Here is a 25320-nt window from a genome sequence, read left to right on the forward strand (position 1 = left end):
ATAATATTATATTAGAAATATAAAAATGTTTAATAAATACAAAGACTAATGTTTAATATATAATTCAAGAATGTTCAAAACTATTTAATAATGTAATGTTTATTAATATTTTTATTAAACATATTACAATTTTAAAAATTTATAAAATAATATTTTAATTGCAAAATTATAAAACTTTTATTAAAATTAAAAAAAAATAACAAACATATTACTTAATTAATTAAAGAAGACAAACATTTTATATAATTAATACAAATGACCAAATTTATTCCAAATATTCTCAATCACATCTTCCTTTAATTTGCGATGTGCTTGTTTATCACGAATTAATGTATGGCCATCATCACCTAAACCTTCAAGATTTGTAGACATAGTTACTGAAAAGGTAAGATCCGGAGTAGTTCCAGTTCCATCTTCTTGTTGGAATTCTTGTTCGTCATAGAGTGTGTATGAATCTCGTTCATCTTCGACAATCATATTATGCAGTATGAGACATGCTCTCATTATATATGCAATTTTACCCTTTGACCATAAAAGAGTTGGATTTTTAATCATGGCGAACCTAGATTGCAAGACTCCAAATGCACGCTCAACATCTTTTCGTGCACCTTCTTGTTTTTGTGCAAATAAACGATGTTTCGGATGTTGTGGTTGTGGGATGGATTTAACAAATGTCGCCCACTCCGGGTAAATACCATCCGTCAGATAGTAAGCCAAATTATACTCATTTCCGTTGACATAGTACGTAACTTCGGGAGCTCGACCGTAAATAATGTCATTAAATACTGGTGATTGATCAAGGACATTTAAATCGTTACAAGTACCTGGAGCTCCAAAAAATGCGTGCCATATCCAGAGATCTTGTGAAGCTACTGCCTCCAAAACAATTGTTGGCTTATCGGTGCCTCTTGAATACATTCCTTTCCAAGCGGTTGGGCAATTTTTCCACTGCCAGTGCATACAGTCAATGCTACCAACCATCCCGGGAAAACCCCTCTGTTCTCCATAAAATAGTAACCTTTGAAGATCCTCTTGTGTTGGTCGGCGTAGGTATTCAGCGCCAAACAAGTCAACTATCCCGACAACAAAATGTTCCAAACATTTACGAGCAGTACAAGCAGCAAGACGTATGTATTCGTCAACCGAGTCCGTCGCAGTCCCATAAGCTAAAAGTCGAATTGCTGCAGTACATTGTTGTAGGGGTGATAGACCATTGCGGAAGGTTGCATCCTTTTTTGGCTTAAAATATGGAACTTCTTCACTTAGACGATTCACAATACGCAAGAACAGCAGCTTGTTCATTCGAAATCGTCGCCGGAAGTGGTGAGCATTGTAAGTCGGATTATCTGAAAAATAATCGTTCCACAAACGTTCATGCCCTTCTTCTCGTTTTCTATCAATATATTCACGTGGTTTTCTTTCCACCGGCATAGCCTCTTCAACAGCTTCAAATTGGTTATTAAATTGCTCTTGAAAGTATTGGTTTAAACTATCATTATTGGGGTCATAATGGTAGTGAAAATTGTTGGAAGAAGATGCCATAGCAATGAAGAAAAGAAAGCAAATATTTGTGTTTGTACCAAACAAGTAATATTAAACACAAATATTAGAGTTTAGAAGGGAAAGAAATGTTTGTGTTTGATGAAAGAAAGAAATATATGTGTTTGGTGAGAGAGGGAAATGTGTGTGTTTGATGAAAGAAAGTATTATTTGTTTTGTTAAGAGAAATGTATGTTTTTGATCTTGTGAAACTTGTGGTCTTCTCATACATATAGAGTGATCAAACATCACGGGTTCAAGAGAAAGTATTCGTCAAGGCAAAGTAAACAACAAAAGATTCAGTCTAAACATATCACGGGTACATAATTCCAAAGAAACAAAAACAACAACATATCACGGGTTCAGAATTCGAAGAAAAAACAACAACCAACATATCACGGGTTGCAAATGATGGTCCTTTCCGTCAGCTGGTTGACGTTGTCCGTCAGCTGGTTCACGTGGTCTTTGAGCTGAATCACGTGATCTTTGAGTTGGATCACAAGTATCTTGAGCTGGATCATTTGGTCGTTCAGCTGGATAACTTGCTCCTTCAGTTGGATCACTTCTTCCTTGGGTTGAGCTTCACGGTTCCGCAGACTATGTAATGGACCAGCTTCACGGTTCAATGGTTGCGGTAATGGACCAGCTTCACGGTTCAATGGTTGCGGTTCATAGTAAGCGGTGTCAGCCTCATCATCTGTGTCGGAACTATAGTTTAAGGGGCTGTTTATGCCCTCGTCATAGTCAGAGAACATGTCTTCCTAAACCTGAAACCAAAACATATACGCGAGATTAGAAGCCAAAACAAACCAAAAATTTGGCATTAAAAACATCAAATGAAACATACATAAGCCGATTTATTAAAAACATCAAATGAAACATACATAAGCCGATTTATTAAAAACATCTAATGAAACATACATAAGCCGATTCATTAAAACATCAAATAAAACATACATAAGCTGAGTCATTAAAAACATCAAATAAAATCAAACTTAAAAGCTTGTTCATAAACATAATCAAGCATAAACCCTAAAGCTAAAACAGTTCAGCCATTAGCTTCTTCTTTAGCGTTTTTTCATCTTCATCTAGCGTTTCCTTCTTGGCAATGAGAGTGTCAAGAATCAGATCAGAAGTAAATAATGGACATTTAGTGTTTTAAATAATAGACCAAAGAAAATCACAACTAAACAACTAACATAGACCATCGCATTTTACACCTATAGCCTATACTAGCAAAACTAAACTAACATAGACCATCGCACCATCACAAAAACAAAGCAAACAACACTTTCAAGGAAACTACAACCACTAAAAATGTCTTAATAATCAGTTACTACACAACTAATTTCAGTTTTGTTACCATCACAACTAAAGTTTTGTTACCATTACAACTAATTCCCAAAACATTTTCTAAAACCAGTTTACCATCACAACTAAACATCAAACATTTTTGAAACGTAACCATCACAACTAAAAATCAAACAATTTTTAGAAACCATTTTTTGAAACAAGTTTACCTTTAACTTGCGAGTAATGAATTTATTCACAATCAAACAAAAGAACTAACCATTTTTAAGAGACAAACCATTTGACTAACCTTTTACTTGCGAGTAAGGAATGTTGTTGTTGATGGTCCGACAGAATTTGCACGCGATAGCCTCACCTATATGCCTCATAAACAAACCGAAAACAAGCCACAATCAATTAACGTTTATCTATTAACCTGATAAACAAAATAATAGTAAGCTATACAAAATTGTCAGATTTAACAAAACATACAAAATTGAAAACCCTCACAATTTCAATCATACAAATCTATTAATTCACAATTTCAATACCCTAAATTGAAAACCCTCAAGCGAAACCCTCAAATTGAAAACCCTAAATCGAATCCCTAAAATTGAAAACCCTAAATCGAATCCCTAAAATTGAAAACCCTAAATCGAATCCCTAAAGTTGAAAACCCTAAATCGAATCCCTAAAATTGAAAACCCTAAACCGAATCCCTAAAATTGAAAACCCTAAATCGAAACCCTAAAATTGAAAACCCTAATTCGAAACCCTAAAATTGAAAACCTAAATCGAAACCTAATTCAGAAATGAAATTAGGTTAAAATCGCCGAAGCTTACCTTCTCTATAAAGCCGGAGGAGACAGATCAGACGGAAGAGACAGAGAAGACGAGGAAACGAAGGAACCAAGGTTGACTTGGCGAGACAGAGGAGACGGTGGAGACGACGAGCTCGGTGGTCACGAGGAGACGAGGAGACGAGGACACGAGGAGAAGAAGAGATACCCGGAAGTGGTCGCAACAACACCGGAATCGGAGACGAAGGAAGGTATCGGAGTTTCGCGGTTTCGCCTCTCTTCGGAGAGAACAAGAAAAATAATTTTGGAAAACCCGAGTGAGTTGAAAAAAAATGATACAAACACAATATATTTTGCAACCAATGTCCGCAAGACACGTGCCCCGAAGATCACCCCAAGAACTGATCTTATTTAAGATCAGAAAGCCTGATCTTATAACTACTGTTCAATTTTTTCGAATTAAAATAAGCCCAAGATCAGGCCTTTGTTTCGCCGATAAATATGGCCTAACTAGTGTTCTATATCATAGAAGTAGGCATTTTAACCGAACCATAATCTTGACTCTATATGTATATGCATTATCCGTTTGATTATCTTTACTTTAACCCAAATGGTTTGGTTTGTTGGTTTGAAGCCAAATTAAACCAAACCAATAACCCATTATGATTTTTTAAAAGAAATAAATTAAATAAATTATTTTATCACTTTGTAATTTATCATAATCTTATATATATATCCACAAACCGTTCAAATCACAAAAACGGTTTGTCATTTACCGTTTTCCCTTATTTTTTCTAGTTTAGCTGTTACTTGTTAGTCTTGCTTTTCTTCTAATCAATTATCTTTATTTGTTTACCATCTGTCAATCGATCAATTTATCACGTTGATTTTATCAAAAGATACAAAAATCCACATAAACTTACCACGATTCATGTAAGTTTTGTAGGTTTAAGTATCCGAAAACTAATTCTAACATGAACTAAATTGAACAAACCAAACTGAAACCAAATCGAGCCCAAATATTATCAAACTAGTAACTTCGATTAAAATCCTACTAAATTTTTAATAATAGTCTACAAAACCGGATTAAACCAAACGAACATAAATTAAAAAAAAAAAACCAATAATGTCACTCACTCACTCCTACTCTCTCAAACGCCCTAAAACATCGAGATCATGTCTCACATTAATGCATGCCATCAACGAATGGGCTTTTTATAATTGTATAATGATCTTGTTAACTGTTTAGTAAAGTATATTTTTCATTAAGATCAAATGTAACTAATACAAGGGGTATTTATACTAGAGTATTAGGACTAAGTAAAAGGAAGCTTAATCCCAACTTATATATATATACTAATATACCCCCCTCAAGCTGAAGTCGCAGCAAGCGAGAAGAGGCTTGAAATAGATAATTTCTGCAGAATTGAGTGAAATGGAGCCGGTTGCAGAGGTTTCATTAAGATGTCAGCCAACTGATTCTCGGTGGCAACATGTAGAACTTTGAGAAAGCCACTCTTAATCTGATCTCGAGTAATGTGGCAATCGATCTCAACATGCTTTGTTCTTTCGTGAAACACCGGGTTCTGTGCAATGTGTAGTGCCGATTTGTTGTCACAGAAAAGCTTGGCCTGTATTCGTGGAGTCTGACGCAAATCCTTCAACATTTGATTAAGCCAGAGCAACTCCTTAGTAGCGTGTGCCATGCTTCTGTACTCAACCTCGGTGCTACTCGAACTCACAACATCTTGTTTCTTGGATTTCCAAGAGATCAAAGAATCTCCTAGAAAAACACAAATGCCAGAAACAGCCCGCCTAGAATCCTTGCAAGTTCCCCAATCTGCATCCGAGAATGCATTCAAGCATAAATCAGTAGAAGCAGAGAAGAAGAGGCCTTGACCTGGATCGTTCTTCAAATACTTGAGAACATGATGAGCAGCCTCTAGATGAACGCCTGTTGGGCATGAAAGAAACTGGCTCAGATGATTGACGGCGAAAGTAATGTCTGGTCTTGTAATGCACAAATACAACAACCGTCCGATCAGTTCCCGAAAAGGTCGTCCATCATCAAGGAGGAGAACCATGTCTTTAGTAAGAACCTTCTTATAATCCATAGGTACTACCTTTGGTTTGCATCCCAATAAACCTGTATCAGCAAGAATATCAAGACAATACTTGCGCTGACTTACAAATATTCCACTTGTATTTCTCGCAATCTCAAGTCCTAAGAAGAAACGAGCTGGGCCAAGGTCTTTAGTCTTGAAGTATTTCGCCAGAGATGCCTTGAGTTGGAACACGGTTTCATCACTGCTACTCACAATCAAAATATCATCGACATAGACCAAGGCCGCAATATAAGAAGAAGCTGTTTTCTTGACGAACAGAGTATTGTCACCATATGCTTGCGAGAAACCATCATCAAGAAACACTTTAGAGAGGGACTTATACCATTGTTGCGAAGCCTGTTTCAAGCCATAGAGTGACTTGTTAAGCTTACATACAGGATTTGGTGGCAATGTAACGCCTGGAGGTGGTATATAACCTTGAGGTAAGCTCATGTATATTTCTTCCTCGAGGTCACTATGGAGAAAGGCATTAGTAACGTCCATCTGAGTGAGGCTCCATCCATGCTTAGCAGCTAAACCAAGGACCAACTTCACACTAGATAGCTTTGCGACAGGCAAAAAAGTGTCAATGAAATCGATGCCCTCTTATTGTGTGAAGCCCTTTGCTACTAAACGAGCCTTATACCGTTCTATAGTGCCATCAGCATGATACTTGATCGTATAAACCCACTTACACCCCACAATATTTTTCCTGGAGGTAAGGAGACAACATCGAATGTCCGATTGAGTTCCATAGCCTCAAGCTCCACATCCATCGCCTTTGTCCACCGAACAGATACTATGGCATCCTTAAAGGTTTTTGGTTCTGTTTCGATGGAAATAGAGAGGACATAGGACTGATAGGGTGGTTTGAACACAGAATAAGATAAAATAGAGGATAGTGGATAGGGTGTAGTAATAGGTTTGAAATGTGTTGAATAAGAGTGGTTAGAATGTTGAATAAGAGCACAATGGTAATCAGATAAGTAACCTGCAGCCTTTTTTGTGCGTTGTGGTCTGGCATTAGATGGTGAAGCAGTTCCTGTTCCCGTAGTGACTGTCTCCGCATTCCCAGATGATGTACGAGGGACGAATGTGTGTGATGCAGATGATGCAGGTGCTGAAACAATAGAAATATCTAATGCAACAGGAACATGGGATGGAAGAATCAAGTCACTGATAATGTTCGAAGGATGACGAGCATGACTAGAATGAAAAGGAAATTCGTTTTCATGAAAACAACATTACGAGACACAGAAACAACATTAGTATCCAGATTAATCACCTTATAGCCTTTATATCCCGGAGAATAACCTAAAAAAGCACATTTGTCTGCTCTATGACTAAACTTTGTTCTATCTTTTAGCAATGTCGAGACATAACAAAGACAACCAAACGTACGAAGGAGATCATATGAAGGTGGTTTCTTATTCAACAATTCATAAGGAGATAAGTTCTTTAATAGCTTAGAAGGTGTTCTATTTATCAAGAATACAGCAGTCAAGAAACAGTCACTCTAATAAGCAATAGGAACATTAGATTGAAACAACAATGCTCTAGCAACATTAAGAAGATGTTGATGCTTTCTTTCAACTACAGAATTTTGTTGTGGTGTGTATGCACAAGAGAATTGATGAAGCATGCCATGTTGTCTAATAAGATCAGTGAAAGCCAATTCAGGAGCATTATCTGTTCTAATTGCTTTAATAGTTGAATTATATTGAGTCTTAACATACTGAATAAAAGCTGGAAAATGTTGTAAAACGTCACTTTTATTCCTCATCATGTAAACACAAGTACAACAAGTAGAATCGTCTACAATGGTAAGAAAATACTTATATCCTTCTACAAACTCGATAGAGAAAGGACCCCAAACATCTAAATGGATCAAATCAAAAGGTGAACTAGACAAACTATTATGAGACTCAAAAGGTAAGCGTTTTTGTTTAGCTAATGGGCAAATAGAACAATGAGAGTGTAAAGACAAACCAAACTTGGGAATATGCAAAACAGTAGAAAGCTGTTGTCACTTGTCAGTAGAAAGATGTCCTAGGCGTTGATGCCACAGATGTCCATCCACCACCAAGGATCCAGAGAAGTTCAACGAAGCAGGAGACTTAGACACAGCGAGAGATGATGCATCAAGTTGCAGAATGTACAGTTTATGCATAAGAGTTCCTCTACCAATCGTTAAGCCCTGAATAAACTCCTGAATAATGCAAGAATCAATGTAAAAATGTGCAGAACAATGATTATGTTGTAATAAAGAACTAACAGAAATCAAATTGAACTTGAATGTTGGCACATGGAGAACATCAATCAAGATAAGCGATGATGATAATGGAACAGTGCCAGTGTGTGTGATATAAACCCTAGTACCATTCGGGAGAGAAACAGTTACCCCAGAAACTAGATTAGTTTCACTAAATAATGACAAATCAGAACACACATGAGTGGTGGCTCCACTGTCAATTATCCAAGAACCATGTGGGAGATTAGAGTATAAGGAGGATAGACATTGGTGTTGAAAAGTTAGAATATTGTTTTCAAAACGAAGAGAAGTTGATGGAAAAGTAATGATACCAGAAGTAGATTGGACTGCCATAACACCATGCTCGGTAACAGACGCAGTCGACGGGGAAGGGGCCGGATTCTCTGAAACTCGAACATGTGCTGTCAAATGCTTAAATAAGATCTTGTACCTGAGAATGCGTCATATTGTGCAAGTCAAGGTTAGAGACAGTTAAAGCACTGGAAGATGATTGAGCTTGGGAAGAACTTGTTATAGGACCACTCATTGGGTCTAGACCACTCATCGGGTCACTCATAACATTCGCCACTGTATGCGGGCGTTGCTGACTCTGAGAATATCCTCAAGGTTGAGAAGGCTGTGATGGAGCTAGATGTCTCTGAGACTGAGAGTTAGAGAGAGAGCTCTTGAAGCCTAGAATGTAACCTGGAGGGTATCCATGAAGCTTGAAACATTTGTTAATAACATGGCCAGTTTGTCCACAATGGGTACAAACAGGTTTTGGTGGGCGAGAGCGATATCCACCTTGAACCGCATTAGCTGCATTATCAACTAGGCCTTGATAACCTTGTGGAAGCAGAGGAGCCAAGCCAGTTGTCTGGAAAACAACGTTATCCGACCGAGGAAGAGGCTTGATGGAACGATGCCTCTCATCATGAGTCACCATATTGAAGGCAGTCTCAATAGTCGGTATTGGTTGCAACATCAAGATATGTCGCCTAGTAGCATCGTAAGAATCATTCAGTCCCATGAGGAACTTCGTCACTCTACTCCTCTCTTGTAATTTCTCCCATAAGGTTGCAGCATTGCATTCACATTTTCCACAAGTACACACTGGTAACTCTACGTAGTTCTTATGTTCTTCCCAAAGCGTAACAAGACGTGTGTAATAGGTGGTCACATCCGAAGCATCCTGTTGAATACTATTCAAACGCTGCTCAATTTCAAAAACGCGAGGAGCATCATCCTGCTTGAAACGAGCCAATAAATTCTTCCAAATTCCTTCAGCCGTGGGAATGAATAACAAACTCTGACTAATTTCCTTACTCACCGAATTCATTAGCCAAGTCGAGACCATGTCATTGCATCTGGACCAAGATCCAAAATCTCGATGATCTGAAGCTGGTTTCAAGATAGTACCGTCAATAAAACCAAGCTTATTACGAACATTCAATCCCATACGAACCGAACGACGCCAAGAAGTGAACTCCGCACCAGTACAAAGACGATCAGAAACAAGTATGAGACCAGCATGATCCGAACTATGAAGAAAGTAAGGATTCTCATACTGATCTGTGGCATAAGTCGTACCAGTATTCGCAGATTCCATTACTCAATCCAAAAACGATGAATCTAATTCCACAAATCAAGAATCACCAAAGTTAAATCGGAGTCCAAAGATCTTAAACACCTAACCGATCAAGATGATAGAGCAACCAAGATTACAATGAAACTCCAGAAAGAAGCACTAACCAGCTCAACAATAGCAAGCAACAATTCCGCGAAGAAGAGAGCGACGAAACAGCGATGTGAGGCACTCATTGATTCGAATCGGTGCTCAGAAATAGCTGAAAAATAGATCGCGAGACGCAGAATGAAGAAGCAAAGCTGGGACAGAGACGAATTGAAACAATTCGAATAAGCGGAAATCTAATTTTCCCGAGAAAACTTTCTGTTAAACGCTTTCTCGAGAAAAAAATGAGAAAAATTCATTTTGCTCTGATACCATGTTAACTGTTTAGTAAAGTATATTTCTCATTAAGATCAAATGTAACTAATACAAGGGGTATTTATACTAGAGTATTAGGACTAAGTAAAAGGAAGCTTAATCCCAACTTTTATATATATATATATATATATATATATACTAATAGATTTAAATATGGCTCATGTCTTCCCACATGAATGAAGTGCTTGTTTTTCTTCGTAAAACAGAGCCAGTGGTGCATATGTCGTCGGTTCATATGATATGAGTCACGTACTCACGTTGAAGCAAAATCCATCAGAGCGGGACCCATATTTACTTTAGTCGCTAGCCACCACATGGCCATGTTACTTCTTGTGGATCACTTTGTAACGTAGGTCATCAATTTACTGTTGGAGACACCAAAAGTTATACACTTATCAAACTCCACTTTAGATAATGTCGTGACATAAAAACACATAACTGCTAAAAGGAGACCTTTGTTCAATTCTGACCAGAAATTAGTATAAGAAAACATAGCACAATAATCTCTCCTCGCACATACATCCGTAGTGAAATCTGAAATTAGTATATAGTATAATAATGGAACCCAAAGAGATAAAAAGCTTATATCACTATGGTGTCTAATCTCGAAGCTTGCAAGCTCCTAACCTTAAATTAGGTTGTTTGATAGAACTTTGATGGTTTTGGACCACTAGGTCTATTGTTTATTGTTCCCACAAGGACCATTTTCGCAAGCACCAAACCTTCATTTGTTTTTTAAAAAACGCAAAAATTATTATGAAAAACAACTTTTTTACAACAAGTGCATAATTCAATTAAATGTTTTTAGACAACTTTTCTAAGCAAACCTACTCTTTCTTTTTTGTTTATCTTGAAGCAAACCAAACTTCCATACATCCATCGTATCTTCTATCTCCTTGCTCACATATAGAGGAGATCCGATTCCGAACCTATTTTGCTAATTCATTTGAATGTTCTTAAAGTGGAAAAACATTGAAGGATGAGATTGTGAAGGTCGGTTGTTGGGTTTTGCTTCGTTTGAATGGGTAATAAAGGAGAAATACATTGAAGGAGATTGTGAACGTCGGTTGTCGACCACTTACAATCCAAAAAGCTAAAGATAAATGAGCATTTAGAGGAATATGATTACCGAAAAAATATGATAAAGCTCACAATATAATCGATACTGGTTGTAAATAACTTTAGTAAAGAATTGTATTTATTACAAACATACATAACGACTTTTCTTTAATCTCAACACAACATCACAACCCATCCCTCACGCTTTGATATAACTCATTACTACTACTAGCGGGTGGTAGTTAAAACTCCACCTCTACCTCAGTATTCAGGACATCTCCAATGGTATTCTATATCTTACTCCAAACTCTATATTTGGAGTAAAATCATCTCCAATGGTACTCTATATTATACTCTAAAAATAGAGAAATGAACAGTGTTACTCTAAGTAACACTGTTCATTTCTCTATTTTTAGAGTATAACTTTTTTTTTACAAAGTAATCCCTCAATTATCATATCTTACCATTTTATACCTAAAAACATTATTTAATAGGAATTTACACTTATATAATTTTATAGAAAAAAACAAATATATTAAGTTAAATTAAAACACAACAATAACATATATTTAACTTAGAAAATAGAATGATATAACAAACATTAAATATAAAATACATAACTAGTGCCATAAATTAAAATAGAAATAGAAGACTCAAATAAAAACAAGTTATTACCAAAATAAACTTACGGTATTGCTCCTCCTGCTCATTATATCATTCAAGGAAAAGAATATAATATGGGTTATTATTTAACTGATGGTATATATCCGAAGTGGTCTACCATAGTGCAAACTTTTCACGAGCCAAGAGGTCCTAAAAAGAAGTATTTTGCTATACAACAAGAAGTATGTAGAAAAGATGTAGAACGTACATTTGAAGTTCTTTAATCGCGTTTTGTAATTAGGAAAGGACCAGCTCGTTTTTGAAAAAAAACTGTAGTTCATAATATAATGACTACATGTATAATTTTACATAACATGATAATCGAAGATGAGCGTGATCTTAATGCGCCAATTGAAGCTGGAAGAGAAGCTCCAGCACTCGAGGTTGAAATAGCGGATGATGAAAATACTCGATTTCAAGAATTTCTTACTCGATTTCAACATTCACTTTTTGTGCCCCTCAAAATTATCTCCATTTTTAGTCATGTGCAAGTGGATGTTCTTTTCTTATTATAATTTTTTTGCCAAGATATCGATATACGTAGGGATCAAACCGGATGATAAGTTTTACAAAATGAAAAATATTCAAACTGCGATCAAATAAGCAACAGGATTTGCTCCGGGAATAGAATGTAACAAAGATTCGTCACATAATAGCCAACTCTATCAGGTTTATCTATGCGTTGATACTTCGGCCTCCAAATTCATCAACTGTCCTGTTATGCCACATGGTCGTTGCGACTCTCGAGTTCAGTTTCCCAAGTTCTAATTTTTACGGCTGAATATAATTCTTTCTATTTATTCACGAAAAACATTATATCTGTTGGTTTTTATTTTGTGTTTCTTGCAACATTTAATTGAAATCTATACTAGTATTTTTGCAGCAGTTTTTGCTCAAAAATACTTTTTGGAAAGTTTTTACATTTAATGTATTGACTTTAATATTAGTTACCAAAATTTCAAAATTAATTATAAGTAAGATTTTAAAAAATAAGGAAATATTTCTGTCTCATTCAAGCATAAATATATGATTCCCTTTCATTTTTATTTAAATTTATATTTAAATTATCTTGAATTATTCTATAATACATTTAGTCAATAAAAATTGTGATTTTTTCCTGCATATGATGTAATACAAAATTTTTAAAACGGACATATATTACTCAATAGATAAATAAAAGATATGGTACAATATCCCACATCGTCAAAAAAATTAGACAATAGTTTAGAGTCATACCTTAAAAGAGACCAAAATGATTCCGAATACAAATGAGTAGAAAGCTTGATTTATCAGGCATTCAAACTTTAAAAACTTGAATTTGGTTTATTCCGGTTCTTTATTTTAAAGATTTTTAAAAGGTTAAATATGAAAAATATTTAAAAGCTTTAAAAAGTTAGATATGATAAATATTATACCGTAGATACACAATAAATATTAAACATTATTATGATAAAGTGTGAGTTAAAATATCTCGGGATGGGTTTTATCGATTTTTATATTAATTAAAAAATATCATTAATTTGGTGTTACACGGGTAAAACATCATTTCGTTATTTTGTTAACATTGTCGGTATCAGAGAATAGACATATCTAATCAAAATAAATATTATGTAAAAAATATATTATATTGCGGTATTATATGGTTTATTTAACAATTATTATGTAATTATAACATATTTAACCAATAAATACAACTTATAATTTAGTTATAAATAATTTTTGTTCGCGGTGTACCGCGGGTACTAATATAGTAAATAATATATAATTGGATGATACACTTGATTTGCATCGTTGACTTACAAATTTTGCTTTCTCATTATTCGATTTTTCACAAACACAAACAAATAAAATTAAATGGTGAACTCACAACCTAATAATTAACTAAATCATAAAATGATAGCTTGATTAGTTATATAAATTAGCTATTGTTTTCAAGGAAGAGATTAAGTTTGTCAAGCAACATCAGCCACTCGAGAGAATAGGGCTGCTTGATAAAATCGTAACAAGAAACTCATTCTGTAACCTTAATTAGTCTCGGACTATGAGCAACGACAGGTATTTGTGCCACCATATCCAGTAGTGTTACCATCACCGATTCACCATGAACTAAACAAGTCGTATAGAAAAGTCTTCTTCTTTTTCTTTTTTTTTTTTTAGTTTAGGAGAATTTTGAGGATATTGTAAATAAAAAAGTAACAATGAGAATAAGTGTGAGTTGTCACATGAGCAACAATGCTACACTATTGATTAGTAAGAACCAGTCATTCCGTTAAACCTCCATTTCATTTGAGTGGGGAACATAAGCCGAGATGATGTTGAAATCCTAGGCATGGATTCCAATTCTTTTTGTGTATCTTCAGGATTACAGGTTGCTATGAAGGAGATCTCTACTGTCTTTAGACACTTTGAGTTAGCAAGAATGTATGTCACTAGTTGTCTCTCATCTCCTCTTCCTCCATAGCCTCTCCACAAAAAGATCTCTAGATGAGATGACAAGCATTCGGGAATAGAACTCGGCTGATTCCAGGATGGTGGAAGGCCTTCGATGCACTGATATCAATACATTTACTTTAATTCTATGTTCATGTAAACTAGATTCGCTTGTTATACGGGGAGCAGGGTACTTACCGTTTCGATAGTAAGCGATTTTAGTTTAGGAGAATTTTGAAGAAAAGACATAAGTGGTTCCAACCAATCTACTGAATTATCTGGAGAAACGGCAATCTCAGTGAGCCGGGAGAACTTGATGGCGTTACAGCATGCAACCTGTGATAGAAAAACAAAATATTAGTTGACGAAGCAACAGGGAACAAATGAGAGGCCGGGGGATATATAATCGCTACCATTGCTTTGGTCAAAAGTAAGTCCAGATGTATGACAGAAGAAAGAGATTGCAGAAACTTGTCACTGGGGTTATGAACATAGCTGAATGATGCCACATCAAGGCAAGGCATATTATCTATCAAGAGATCCCAAACATCGTCGATGTACAAATTTTTTAATGCGGGGGAATCTATGAACAACGATCGAATGACGACATAATAATAATCCACTGTTTGATCCTCCTCTACCTCATCAACGTCAAAATCATTCCTCCGCCAATTAGTCCTATAGAATAATGTTTCTAAGGAAGAAACTTTCACTGTAAAGTCTTTCAAGGTGTCATCCTCATGTCGATACACCGACAGCCACTTGAGAACAGGGGAACTTGATAAAAGCCTAACAAGAGATTCGTCGTCTTTATACACCACGTCGTGAAGACTCAAATATAAGAGAGATGGTAGGAACGCCGGAGAGGAAACATCCACTAGAATCTCGTTGGATAGAGTTAAATCAACAAGCGTGTCGCATGTGTAAAGGCACTTAGGAAAGCTTGTGGGCTGTGCGGTCCATAGGAGCTTGAAATCTAACTCTTCCACCTCTATTAACTGGGTTCTCAACCCACTTTCCGACATCAACGTCAACAGGACAATGTGGACCGACTTCGACAATCAAACTATATAGTTTCGGTGCCTGATGGAGTTGCAATGACTTTTCAGTAAACCACCCAACGCTCTCGCTGCCATCGTCTTTGAACTCGAGTATAGGCAGCATCGTCCAGACATAACGCCATCGTTGAGACAAGATTGAAGTGGCGACTGCATCTTTTGTGGGGACGTGATGCAAGATCCGCAAGAGCAAATCGTCGGGCAAATCACAGATCCTAGATTCGATTCTCTGACAACCTTCGGTTTCTATAACAATTGATAGATGCTTCTCGTTGTGTATAATATCCCACAAAAAAGACCAACAACTTAAGAAACCCATAGATTTAGTGGGATTTTACACCAATGGAACGAACTTCTTTCTCGTCGCTGGCTGTGTGACACACAAAAAACCCTAATTTAAATTAAAAAGGTAAGCCTTTAATACATATAAAAAGAAATGGTAGTAAATTAAAGTTGCCTAATTTTGAAAAGTAAAACTGCAATATCCCATAGGTTAAATAAAAAATACCAATGGATCCTCGGCCCGTTAACAAATCTTCCTTCAAATACAACCATTGCCTTCACCGAGAGGATGCATTAAAATTTTGTATGGACCAAAAAAATATAAGAGGTGGCATTGGAGTTAGAGAGCAAATACGTAAAACGCCAATGGAACAGAGAAAACCTTAATATATTTCACACAAACGTAATCTATTTGAAGCCTATAATTGATCTTAAGACCATCTCGGATCGGAGGATCCAACCATTTTTATAATTGAAAAAGAAAAGCAAAATCAAAAATTTAAAAATTCATGAAGGTGTCTATTATATAACATAGTACAATAACTAATGAAGTTCTAAAATTTTAAATTTTACAAAATTTGTGAATAAGGTAGCACAAACACACACAAAAAAAATTTGTTGCACACACAAAACTTGACAGACTTCTACCTAATCTGGTATAATTAATAGGAGAGTTTTGTTGACAACCCATAGTAAATTTCTCATTTTTGAATAATAGAAAATGAGATTCATTGGGAGAATTCGTAAGAAATATTCACAAAGAGCTATGATGTGTCCAATGAAAAGAGCTAATATAAGACAGTTTTTGTTTTGTTTTTTTTTTGTTTTTTTGAGTTTGTTCAAGAATCAAAACAGCATAAAAACATGCTGAGATCAAGAGAGATGGTGAAGGATGAGAATGATCTAGGTCATTGGGTCATTATGTTATACCATGTCAAAAGATGTGCTGCTACTTCTCCATCTTCAATGTATCTTGACTCTTGTATACTCTTGAATACTGTTAAAAACAATTGAACAGACATGTCTCAGTTACAGGATTAGACAAGTACACACACAATTACTTCATCTTCTTTTATTCAAACACTATTTCCGAAATCTGTAAAGGGTTTAATTGTTGTTCATGAAGTTCAAGTTCAATGTTTTACTCTAACTAAACAATTTCATCTACATGATAAAGAACAACCTCAGATTTCTAGAAACATAGCCCTAACCCATATAAACCTAAGCCAATCATGAACCCAATATGTGATTCATTTCATTTCCAAAGAAGCAAATATAGAAGCAGAGAAAACAGAGACAATACCAATCTATATACTATTAATTGGGGAGTACAAAAGGAGAAAAAAAAACTTTACAAAAATTCCATATATTGCCCTTACGCTTAAAAAACAAAAGAAGAAGAAAAAAAACAATGATGATAAAGTGGTAATCTAAATAGAGCAATGGGACGCGGATCCTTAGTCATAAGAGTAACCTTATTCGGATCCTGTTTACCATATAATTGTTTCCAAACAGACACTTCTATATCGACCTTTGAACAAATTGAGTAAATAATTCCGGAGATAAATAAGCATCATAATAAATTATGATTCACGGAGAATTAGGAACCAACCATATCAGCAAATTCCTTATAGAATCAAAGAAAAATCTTAAACAGTTCTTACATTCAATCCATTGAGATATAAGAAGCATATTCCTTCTAATCATCCTAAATCCTACTCACACATTCCGGAAATCTTAGATCTTCAATGTATTATTAGCTTGGTCAACAAGATTATCTCTTCTCTCACAATATTTCCACAATCACAACTACTCATATCTTAAACATCTATAAAAACCAAAGAGACGGCATAAACAACCAAGCAAATCAAACCTATAATAATAGCTTAGAAATTCACCTTAATAGCAGAGATGCCGCCAATGGTGGTTTCACTCATGTCTCGGAAATTAAGGCCTTCAAAACAATATGGAAAATAAGAGTTAAGATCGTTCATATGTGGAATCAATATAACCACACACACTGGAGATACACTATAGATGGTATTGGATGATACTGCAGTAAGTGTTACTATTTTATTTAAAACTTTTGAAAATCTTTTCCATAGGTTCCAATGAACTTACATTTTCTCCTGTTTCATCTCACATGGCTCAGGTCAATGATGTTTCAGAACTTCATCCAAACTGGCGAAATAGCAATTAAAAAAGGTAAGTCAGTAAACCAATTGTATAATCATGTATTATAAAGTCTCTTTAATAACTTAAAACAAATCATTTTTATTTTCTCTATTTTGATTGTTTCTATTGTTACTTATATCTATATTGTCTATTTTCTCTATTTACACAAAGTTAACTAGAGATGGCATGTTTTTTCTTATTTCATAATAGGTCAGCACAACACCACGCTTTCAAGTTACATATTCTCAATAATACCCAAAGAAGAGGTTCATATATTTCATTATTTGATTTGCATTATCTTGAGCATGCCTTTTAATTTGAAACTGATATGTATGTGCACGGTGTTGTGTAGATTGATATCAACAACATGGCTAAGGTGTTCCTTACGGACAAAGATGGCAAATAAAAAAAAAACAATGATTTGTATTTTCGAAAAAAGAATTCTAGAAGTCGTAAACTACACCAAACATTATTAAAAGAACATCAAACCTTTTATAGTGCTTCCAACAATGAAATTGCCTTCAAAAACCCCTATGCAAGTCTGATTCTTCCATATTTTCTAAGATCTAACTGCTTCCCAAGACACTTGCTCAAGTCTGATTCATTCTAGGTTGTATATATAAATATAAAAATAATACATTTAAAGAAAAGACAGCAATACAGTGACATGATATGATTTACAAGAAAATCTAAATAAAGTTTAATATCTAAAAATCAACACCTAAACAAAGAACAATCCATTTGACCAAAAAAAAAAACAAAGAATAATCCTGGAACTACAAATGATACTATATTTGAAGAGGTTCATATATTTCATTATTTGATTTGCATTATCTTGAGCATGCCTTTTAATTTGAAACTGATATGTATGTGCACGGTGTTGTGTAGATTGATATCAACAACATGGCTAAGGTGTTCCTTACGGACAAAGATGGCAAATAAAAAAAACAATGATTTGCATTTTCGAAAAAAGAATTCTAGAAGTCGTAAACTACACCAAACATTATTAAAAGAACACCAAACCTTTTATAGTGCTTCCAACAATGAAATTGCCTTCAAAAACCCCTATGCAAGTCTGATTCTTCCATATTTTCTAAGATCTAACAGCTTCCCAAGACACTTGCTCAAGTCTGATTCATTCTAGGTTGTATATATAAATATAAAAATAATACATTTAAAGAAAAGACAGCAACACAGTGACATGATATGATTTACAAGAAAATCTACATAAAGTTTAACATCTAAAAATCAACACCTAAACAAAGAACAATTCGTTTGACCAAAAAAAAAAACAAAGAATAATCCTGGAACTACAAATGATACTATATTTGAAGAGTTAAGCATTGATTTAGTCAAAGCACTCTTGCTAGAGCATTGAACATGAGACTTACACTCCAATCAATTTCATCAAACACACCAAAGCAGTTAACAACAATAACTGAAGAAGATCTAGAGTCTAAGAGTTTAATAAATAAATAAAACCTAAACTGAAGAGCGATTGAACCTGAAATAATGGTTTGAATCAAGTTTCGCTAGGAAATTGTGTTATATATGTCAATATTATCTTTGATTGCTCTCATAAACCTGGAAACACATGCAAAATCAAAGATATACATATATCAGATAACTTATGTATGTGAATCAAAATTGCAACAAAAATTATTTGAAGACAATCAAACACATACCTTGCTTTCTCTCCAGCAGAGAACTTAAGAGCTCCAATAAATGGAAACAAATAGAGAACCGATGATGAGCCTGCATATATATAGTCTAGAGATGATGATTCTAACATAACCTCGAGATGCATATTTCTAATTAACACTAGGTTGGAAAAAGGGGAAAATCAAAATCGGGATCTCTTACTTCGGTTCGGAAGCTTAGAATTGAAGCATGAAAAAATACCAATTTGAAGTCAACCGAGACTTGCATGTCATGGATCCTGTCCAAATTGATTACAACAATATTGTTAAAAAAATATTCCATATATATGTGCGGGTCCAATTCTTAGTTAGTTATAAGTAGGCAGAATTGGAATTAGAACACATGGGTAAATGCTAAGTACTGACCTAGAACCACATTTTCACTAATTTAATTTGCTATGGACCTCGACCCAAGTTTAATACTATTTGGTGACTCTTGGGAGTTGGGACTCGATTTTCATCACTTAAGCCACAATAGCAGAACTGTTTGATTGATTTTTTTGAAGATGATGTTGGCATTTATCTTTAACTAGGTGCTTCCCCACGCAACGCGTGGGTTGTGGTGTAATTGACACTTTCTTGTTTTTTTGGTCTTTTTCGTTTTCTTTTTGTATTATTTCGTTTTAATTAGGCATATACGGGCTTTCCCGTCACTTTTATTTATACACTATATGTTTATACCATTTCGTTCAGATGTGTATAATTGTGGTGTTTATTTTTTATGAATTATGAAGATGTTGTTTCTTGCTTTTGAGGATCCAATCTTATCATTGACTGATATTGTTTCCAATACATTTATTGTATTATAGATTTTCTAATTAACTGCTTATGTAAACCCTTCATACGTTGATGTTGCAATAATAAGTTATTTTTTTTTAAATATATTCCGTGTAAGTGATTATGTTTGTATATCCATGTTTTGGTCTAATATCAATAAGATCGTTTCTGTTTTTCTTTAGTTGGCTTTGAAACCAATATTGAGTTAAGCAAATAATGGGTCGAATTATGATGTTAATAAGTAATATAAATTCTTATGTAATTGTATACTAGTGACGGACCCGCACATACGTGCGGGTGTTTTTTTTTTCATATGTGTTTCTCAAAGTAAATCTTGTTTAATTTAGGTATATTTTTGTAATTGTATTATTATCGTACGTTTTCATTAAGTTTAGTAGTAATTAAATCTAATATAAATGGTTTTAGTAATAGTATTGGATTAGTTGGTAAGGAATACCCACAAAATGGTAATGGGCCTGTATGTTTTCAATTTAATTGGGCCGTAGAATACTGATTTGTGAATGAATAATTGTAGTAATAAAAAAAAAACAGAAAAGAAACGAAAGGACAGGAAAAAAAAATTGGGTCTTCTTCTCCACTCCTCTTCGACTCAAATCCACAACGAAACAAACTGAATCTAAATCGATATTCCTTTTTTCCTAAAACCCAGATACTTCATCAATATCTTTTCGTGGTTAGAGAATTGATTCTCTGAACGGGTAAGTTTAAAGTTGGAAAAATCTTTTCAATTTCGTTTACCAATTGAATTTATTGTTTGCCTTGTAACCTTTAGATTTTATTCAATCATTTAAATAGATTTTTGGTCGTGGATTTGAAATTTTACAGATTGTTTTAAACCTGGATTTTGTTGTTTACGCAGATTTTAGTTTCCTTTTTTGTTCTTGGAAAGTGGCTCTCTAAACAGTGCTCTTTATATTTCATCAATCAGGTCAACAATTTCTCTAGTAGAAACTCACATCTACCGTTACAATCACTGGTTTTTGATGTTCTTGGAAATCGATTGAACTGGTAAGTAAATGGTTTGATCTATTTCTCTATTTAAACCAAAAGTTAAATTTGTTATTTGATTTGTAAACTAATTGATGTGTTTTGTATAAATCCAGACTAATATACGTGGAATTTGTCCCATGTAAATACGGTATGAGATTTTTTCATCCTTTAGATATTAGTCTGTTTCATATTCTGGTACAAAAATCTTATGAAATTACATTCTTTACTTGTCAATTCCCATTTTAAAATCTGTGTATTTTTGACCTTGTCAGGATATAAAACTGTTGAAGACTACGATTAAACCAAAGATAAGTATTGAAATCAATGTTAAGTTTAAACAATTACAGGTTTTTAAGTTTACAAAACACTAATACGAATTTGTTTTGTGGTAGGCTGATTCTGAATATTGGTTATGATGACTACACTTATAAACTGACATTCGAGTAAAGAATACATCAGCAGTTGATATTTGTAAGTTTTTTAAGTTCTATATTCATCTCAAATTATTGGCGTTTAAATCTTGTCTAAACTTTTTAATTGTTTATGATTAAGCAAAAAAAATTAAACACAATACTTTTATTTGAGATTTTTCCAAAATTATTTACAAAGTAAAGAAATATTTTTTTTATAGACAAAATTACTGTAATAAGTTTAATTTGTTATTTGTTTTGTAAATTAATTGATGTCTTTTGTTTGAATATAGGCTTAACGTGGAATTTGTCCCATGTAAATCCGGTATGAGACTTTTTGATCCTTTAAATGTTAGTCTGCTTCATATTCTGCTATTAAAATCTTATGAAATTACATTGTTCACTTGTCAATTCTTCTTCTAAAATCAGTGTATTTTTGACCTTGTCAGGATATAGAAAACTGTTGAGGACTATGATTACACCAAAGATAAGTATTGAAATCAATGTTAAGTTTAAGCAATTACGTGTTTTTAAGTTTACAAAACACTAATACGATTTTGTTTTTTTTTTAGCCTGATTCTGTTTTTAGATTATGATGACTACACTTACAAACTGGCAGTCGAGTAAAGAATAAATCATCAATTGATACTTGTAAGTTAATCATAATCATCTCCAATTTTTGGCGTTTAAATATTGTTAGAGTTTTTTATTGTTTATGCGTAACAAAGAATAATTGAAACTCACCGGAAATTCAATTCTTTTCTTGACACTAATTGTTTTAAAATGTGGGTGCTCTTGATTTCCTCAGGATATCAAACAGTTGAGGAACACAATATCAAAGATAAGAAACGGATTCAATTTTCCGTTAATACAATTCCGGTTTTAATTTATATAACTAAACTCTGATTAAATTTTATTATAACGTTAATTAGGATGATCCTGTTTTTCCAATAAGATGGTTGAAGTTACAATTTGGAAGTGAATCAATGAAGAAGACATCTATACTATATTGGTAAGTTTTCCAAGCTTCATAATTGACTTTTTTGTCATATCTTTAAAATTCTCTCAGCTTTGTGATTGTTTATGATAAAAGTAAGTAAACTATATGCAAGATTTCTTAAAAAAAAATTATTAAAAAAATAAGGTTTGAATAGTGTGGAAAAAATGAAGTTAAACCCACTGAAGATTAAGATTCAGTTGGTTTACTTCAAACAAAAAAACCACACTATCAAACCACATAAAGCTATACTTAAAAGATAAAATCTTGGTCCTTAAAGTCAGGTCCTTAACATAAGCTTTCACTGCTATTCCTTCTCAAAAACGTTTCTCTGTAACTGGCACCATACTCTTCTACGTATGAACTATTTTGACTCTGATTCTCCAGGTTGTCTTGAATGCCTTAAGATCAGATAGATTTGTGAAAGCATCATTGGCGGCCATCTCTTCTTAAACGGTGATTATCTGACTTATTATTTTTGCTTTAAAGGCAGGTTTGAGGTGTTTGATCGTTTATGTCGTCGACGCTTGTTTATATAGGAATTTGACTTGTGAATTGTTATGATTGTGCAACCCTACGAATATTCTATGAATCAATCAAAGATTGTCAGTTAATATTTGTTTTTATGTTGAGTTAGATTGATATGATTAAGGATGTTTTTTAGGGAATTAGAAAAATTAACGTTTTGGTTTGATATGATTGATATTACGTTTGGTAAGTTTTAAAAATCTGAATTGTTTGGATTCCCTGAATTTTTGTAGTATTAGAAATATTTTCGTTTTTGTTTGATATGATTTTGATATTACGAATTAACCTAAATGATATGATTGGTATCCCATATTTACATGTTTTGATTTGGTGTGTATTTGCAGATATCAAGTTAGAAATTTGGCAATTCTTTACTACCTAGTGTCTCGGAGCTCAACTTTTAATTGTTATGGAAAATGGTAAGTTCTCCAACTTGATAATCTCTGAAATCCCGGATTTGTTGGAGAGTAAATGATAATTTTTTTATTTACCTTGTATAATTGCGAGAACCAGCTTGTTTGGAGACATAGATATATATGTGTTTCTTTTGATTTCCTTTAAATGTTAATGTTAATATTTTCGGGAAAATTTGTTGTGCAGATTGACAGCTATTGATTCTGTTTGGATACGCGTATGGCAATTCTAGATCCGAGAAATTAAACACGATCCGAATGATGATATACTGGACAACAATAGGATCCGCGTCTTTTTCTTTAGAAAACGACAGCATTGCCCTTTTTATTTTTTTTTCTTTGTTCCTTTTTAGTTTGTTTCGTAAGGGTAGTTTATGGAATTCTTGTTTTGTTTTATTTTTTTTAAGTCTAAGTGTGCTTCCCAATTAATAGTATAGATATGTGACTATAAATTTAGCTAACTAAAAAATTATGTAATATTTAAATACAATCTTGAACATATATATATATTTTTTAATTTGTGGGAGGAATGTATGAAATTATTGGATAGAAGTTATTTTTGAGTTAAATGACCTTTAATGTCTTTAAAGTGGGTTAAATATTAATAAATTTTTATATGTGTCTTGACTTTTTTTAAAAGGAATACCAAGTGTTTCCTTCCAAATTTGAAGTGATATAGTATTTTAGTTTTCTTATATGATTTTATGAACTTCAATGTAAAAGTTTTTCAAAGTAATAAGTACACTCACTGATTGAATTATAAAATTTGGAGAAATGTTTATTTCGTTTAATCATCTGCTCTTTTAAATAAATTAAATAAGTATGTTGTTATTCCTACAAATAGGACAACATATATTATAGTTTAACCATGGAGTTAAGCAATGGAAATGGAACTTGTGATTGCAAGACAAAATGCTTATATGTTACACATTGATCGTTTAAAAATGAATAGGAACATCTAATTCTCAAATAAAGTTGATTGTTTTGTTAAAACCAACATATGTGAATTTAAATTTAACTATGCAAATTTAAAAAATAAATATGAATAGATTAGAAAGGCAAGAAATATAAAAGAAATATTTTTTATATAAATAAAATAAAAATTGAAAACAATGTTAAATATATATAATATTTTCTACATTAAAATATAGAATCAAACTCTTACAAGTTACAACACATATGAGATATAACAACATTTGATATTGGTAGGAGAGGAGGAGAGAATGTTTACTATAAGATGGTAATCCAAATTAGATAATGGAGATGAATCTTTAAAAAATAGAAAAATGTAATATCTATATATATATAATACTTTCTAAATTAAAATATGGAATCAAACTCTTACAACACATATGAGATATAACAACATTTGATATTGGTGGGAGAGGAAGAGAGAATGATTACTTATAAGATAATAATCCAAATTAGATAAAGGAGATAAATCTTTTAAAATAAGAACAATGTAAAATATATATCATGTAGTCTCTATATTAAAATTTAGCATTAACAATTTACAATGATATTTCTTTTTTTTTTACAACCCATACAACAAAAATAACAAAAAAAAAACGAAAAATGATTTGAGGTATTGTAGAAGAGAATGAGAGAATGTGAAAATGAGATAGTAAAAGAATGTCAATATGAGAGAATGATAGATTGAGAGAATGCTTATTTATATGATAAGAAATGATGGAAGTTACATTTAGAACTATGGAGTTACAATAGTAATTTATTGTGTTTGAATAAAATTGAGTGGTAGAATATGATTAATGCATAATTTATTTTATTTTCAGTTATAATTTTATTTTAATGTGTGAGTTAAAT

General features: G+C 33.4%; 2 protein-coding genes, 3 long non-coding RNA genes and 1 pseudogene across 5 annotated transcripts; 1 reads left to right on the forward strand and 5 right to left on the reverse strand.

Moving 5' to 3' along the window:
* LOC104759424 (putative nuclease HARBI1) lies at positions 454-1542 on the reverse strand (the record flags this gene model as incomplete). Its single annotated transcript, XM_019238901.1, has 1 exon — positions 454-1542. A coding segment is annotated over exon 1 (1089 nt), but the record flags the coding sequence as incomplete, so codon positions are not given.
* Positions 8608-9594, reverse strand: LOC109129886. The gene has a single exon (XM_019238902.1). The coding sequence runs from the start codon at positions 9592-9594 to the stop codon at positions 8608-8610; it is 987 nt and encodes a 328-aa protein (XP_019094447.1).
* LOC109130162 lies at positions 13646-15590 on the reverse strand (annotated as a pseudogene).
* Positions 16228-17677, reverse strand: LOC109130172. The gene is made up of 3 exons (XR_002036277.1): positions 17607-17677; positions 17384-17439; positions 16228-16482 (listed from the first exon to the last, which is right to left on the reverse strand). It is a non-coding gene; the product is annotated as an uncharacterized LOC109130172 (long non-coding RNA).
* LOC104756859 lies at positions 18699-19609 on the reverse strand. The gene is made up of 3 exons (XR_002036257.1): positions 19524-19609; positions 19346-19415; positions 18699-18800 (listed from the first exon to the last, which is right to left on the reverse strand). It is a non-coding gene; the product is annotated as an uncharacterized LOC104756859 (long non-coding RNA).
* Positions 22026-23891, forward strand: LOC104756860. The gene is made up of 5 exons (XR_762337.2): positions 22026-22209; positions 22367-22570; positions 22943-23011; positions 23428-23502; positions 23684-23891. It is a non-coding gene; the product is annotated as an uncharacterized LOC104756860 (long non-coding RNA).

This window comes from Camelina sativa, chromosome 17 (genome assembly GCF_000633955.1).
Source record: "Camelina sativa cultivar DH55 chromosome 17, Cs, whole genome shotgun sequence".
NCBI lineage: Eukaryota > Viridiplantae > Streptophyta > Magnoliopsida > Brassicales > Brassicaceae > Camelina > Camelina sativa.

Coding starts and splice junctions, on each gene's coding strand:
- LOC109129886 (XM_019238902.1), bottom strand. CDS start 9,594: ATGGAATCTGCGAATACTGGTACGACTTATGCCACAGATCAGTATGAG.